Consider the following 3888-nt stretch of genomic DNA (forward strand, 5'->3'; position numbering starts at 1 on the left):
ATGGGGGGGGAGGGAGAGGGGAGCTGGTGAGCCCTCAGCTGGAGCAGCAGGGGGCATGTCTGAGGCAGGTGCCCTGGGCTCATGTCAGTTCCCTCTTTAGACCAAACGCTGAGCAGTGGCCAGGGGTCTGTCTGTCTGTGATCCACACGCTGAGCAGTGGCTCAGGAGTCACCCAGCGCCTCCCACTTCACTTCCATGTCCGGCGCCGCCAGCATGGGGGAGTCAATTAGTGACATTATGTTCTCAGCAGTGCTAGGTTTCAAAACACAAATTTCTTCAGGATATCAGGTGAAACCTCCTCTCTTACCAAATATGCTTTATGAACTCAAAGGCTTCCTCTTCCTGTCCTGACCCTGCTCCACACTCAGTGGCCTTAGCCAGGTCAGAGAGCAATCCTGATCCACACGGCTGGCATCCTAGCCCGACCCAGGGCCTATGCAGGACCTGACGCCTTGTGCCTTGGACACACGACCCCGTGGTGTCAGCCCCAGAGGGAGCAGGGGAGTGTCCCCACCTCAGTCCACACACAGATCCATGTTTCCCAGGGAAAGACCGATGCCAACACGATGAAGATCTGAGCCCTTTTCACCACAACTCAGGGAGGACAGACACCTGAATAGAGAAAAGAGGGCAGGGACAGGAGGGCCTCAGAGGACTAGAGTGCGGGAGGAAGGTCTGGGGGGGAGAGTAGGGCAGGGAGGGGGCTGAAGGTCAGGCTCTGAGGTCAGTCTCCTGCATTGGAGTCTTGACCCATCATCTCTGTCTGGGGGATTCTGGGAAAAGCATTCACCTCCCAAGATGATCCCTCCTCATTGGCTGGAGGAGAGGCTGGGCCCCAGCAGAGGACGGTGTGGGCTCCTGTGACGCTGAGTGAGGGGCCCAGGGACACCCCCCCCACCTGTCAGCCTCCAGGAAGCTCTCAGAAGCAGTCATGGTGATGCACCAGCTGCACAGGGAGGTGACATGCACCCTGGGGACACCAGGGGGCGCTGGGGGGCCGGGTTGGGGGCCTTTAGAGGTCAGAGTCCCCTGGGCTGTGTCAAGTGCAAAGAGCAGGACTGAGCTCCTGCCAGCCGCAGGCAGCGCTCAGGACCCTCCACCATGGCCTGGCTTCCCCTCTACCTCCTGCCCCTCATCGTCTCCACAGGTCAGAGCGGCCACAGCACCTGGGGTCCTGCCCCCGGTTCTCCCTCCCAGCTCAGTCCCAGGGGCGCCTGCTCATCAGGGCGCAGTGGGCATCACTCTTGTGTTTTCTGTCCGCAGGTCTCTGTGCTGATCTTGTGCTCACCCAGCCCCCGTCTGCCTCTGCCGCCCCGGGGGCCTCGGCCAAGCTCACCTGCACCCTGAGCGCTGAGCACAGCAGCTACTATATACACTGGTATCAGCAGAAACCAGGACAAGCCCCTCGGTATCTGATGAAGGTCAATAGCGACGGAAGCCACACCAAGGGGAACGGGATCCCTGATCGCTTCTCGGGCTCCAGCTCCGGGGTCAACCGCTACTTAACCATCTCCAGCCTCCAGTCTGAGGACGAGGCCGACTATTACTGTGGTGCAGACTATAGCAGTTGGAGTTACTCACAGTGACACAGACGGGTGGGGAAGTGGGACGGAAACCTGCCCGCCGGGCCTGGAGCCCACACTCACCGCTGTCTGAGCAGCTGTCGGTCAGGCTCAGGGTCAGCAGTCCTCCCTGGCCTGGCCCGGCCCCTGCAGCGCTGGGGGACTCACGGGTCCTCTGTCCTCGGGGCCTCTGTTCCTGGTGATGGAAATGGTGGATTAGAGAGAGAAAAACCTCCCTCCCTGGGCTCCTCCCACAGGTCAGGTGGGTGGATCCCTGCCCCTCCCCAGGACCCTGAGCCCATGACTCTCCTCCTTGCACCCCCTCATCTCGCACCTCCTCCTGCTGAGAGCCCGGAGGAGAGGCCTGTGGGGGCACCACGTGGGTCCCTGGGACCAGCCAGCAGGAGAGTTTTCACCCACAGGCCTGTGGGGACGATGCTGGGAGAGCTGCCTGCCCAGGAGGGGAAACACTCAGAGAGCGGCCGGGCAGGGATGACCCTGTCCCCCAGCCCTCAGACCCTGCGCTCCCACCTGGGGATCTGGTCAGGGGAGGAGCCCAGATATTTGGGTCCCGGGGGAAACTGTGGAAGACATGGCAGTGAACACATTCACTTGGTGCAGCAGGGACTATGACAGGGCCCTGGCAGGACGGAGGGAGGGGGGAGGGGGGCTGAGCAGGAAGCATCTGGTCCTCAGGTGGAGGACAGAGCCCTGACCCTGTGGGGAGAACAGCCTGGGGCCCAGGAGGGAGGCGGGGCCTGGAGGAGGTCTGAGCAGGACCAGCCTGGAGCAGGGCCTGGCTCCTCCCTCTGCACCAGGGCCTCCCCTTGTGGGGCCAGGACAGGCTCCCCCTCTGCCCAGGCCTTTCCCAAGGTCAGGTAAAGGCCATGTCCCCTGGGAGGGCAGCAGGGCCTGGGGGCAGGGAGACTAAAGAGGGAAACATGTGGCCTCCTTCCTGCTGGAGGGGAGTCCTGTGGGGGATCCCCTTCAATTGCATCGCAAGGGGAGCCCAGGGGAGGGGACAGGCTGTCCTCCTGCCTGGTTTCTGGAATCTGAAATGCAGCGCCTTTCACACACCCTCACCACCCAGGCCGCAGGGAGCAGCTGTGCACTCACTCGCCCGTGTCCCTGGGCGCTGAGCTGAGCTGGGGCAGGAGGGAGGCAGGGCTGGTCCCCAGTGGCTGGTTCTGAGATGAAGGTCCAGGAGCTGCCAGGGGCTTGGGTGACCCCCCAGGGGCAGGAGGGGTGGAGGGGCTGGCCTCTGGGAAGGGAGGGGACAGGGAGCAGGAGATGGTCCAGGGCTGACCCCGCAGTGACCTCTGTCAGCCCATGAGCTAGAGGCACAGGATCCCAGGGCCACCCCATCCCCTTCCCCTGTGAAGGGCTGTTCTCTAATGGGCTGTGGTGACTTTGTCCCAAAAGAGGTCCCACGTACCCTCTGCCACTCTCTCTCCCCCACTCCCTTCCTCTCTGAAATCAATAAAAACACATGTATTGTAAAAAGCGCGCTTTCCTTGTCCTTGCTGAGCACTGTCCCTGGCCTGGGGGGACTGACGTCTGCTAACCCGTCCACGCAGGAGGGGCAGAGGTGGTTTCGCTGGTGTGTCCCTAACAGCTGAGGATGGACGCCCTCCCCTGTGCTCGTGGCCGTCACACACCCTCTTCCTGACGCGCCTGCTCTTGGACCTGCCTGTGTCCTCCTGGGCTGTGGTTCTTTGGCTAAATTTCATGATCCTCCTGTCCTCTCTGCACGGGTCACCATTGGATGTGCTGTTATCACCTATGTCTCTTCTCTCCTCTCTGCTGCCTGTTTCTTGAGAAAACTTTGCAAAGCCAAGGAGGCTGTTTTCCATGAGCTCCAATGTACGGATCGTTTCCTTCGTGAATCCTGCTGCTGATGTCATCAGAGAACTGTGGCCGGGCCTCGGGTCTCAAAGATTTCTCTTCTTTCTTCCTAAAACAATCAATAAGAAGGTCACCTGAGAGGCACATGAGCAATTGCTCTGCCTCTGGCCATGGGATCCTGGCCTCTCCCACCCCAGCATGACCACTGGCCCCACAGGCTCCTCCCAGCCCCCGCCCCGCCCTGTGGGTGAGTCCTCACCAGACAGGAGGCCTGAGGGTTGTCCACACGCCCAGGGAGGAGGCCAGGCCGCAGCCTGTGTGTGTGCAGCTGCTAGGTCATAGGTCAGATGTTTCTTTTTAATTTTTTTAAAAATATGTTTTATTCATTTCAGAGGAAGGGAGAAGAAGAGATGGAAACATCAATGATGAGAGGAGAATCACTGATTGGAAGCTTCCTGCACCCCTCCTACTGGGGATGGAG

General features: G+C 60.7%; 2 gene segments (V, D, J or C); both read left to right on the top strand.

Annotated features, from left to right (window-relative positions):
- Positions 1–1078: 1078 nt before the first annotated feature.
- On the top strand, positions 1079–1586 carry LOC107182708. The segment is given in 2 exon segments: positions 1079–1147; positions 1264–1586. Coding segments are annotated over 2 exon segments (369 nt in total).
- Positions 1587–3605: 2019 nt separating this feature from the next.
- The window catches only part of LOC102758825, a 1264-nt gene continuing 981 nt past the window's right edge, over positions 3606–3888 (top strand). The window contains 1 exon segment of the V gene segment in view: positions 3606–3654. Coding sequence covers positions 3606–3654 — 49 coding nt within the window.

Source organism: Myotis davidii, unplaced genomic scaffold (genome assembly GCF_000327345.1).
Source record: "Myotis davidii unplaced genomic scaffold, ASM32734v1 scaffold9878, whole genome shotgun sequence".
Taxonomy (NCBI): Eukaryota; Metazoa; Chordata; class Mammalia; order Chiroptera; family Vespertilionidae; genus Myotis; species Myotis davidii.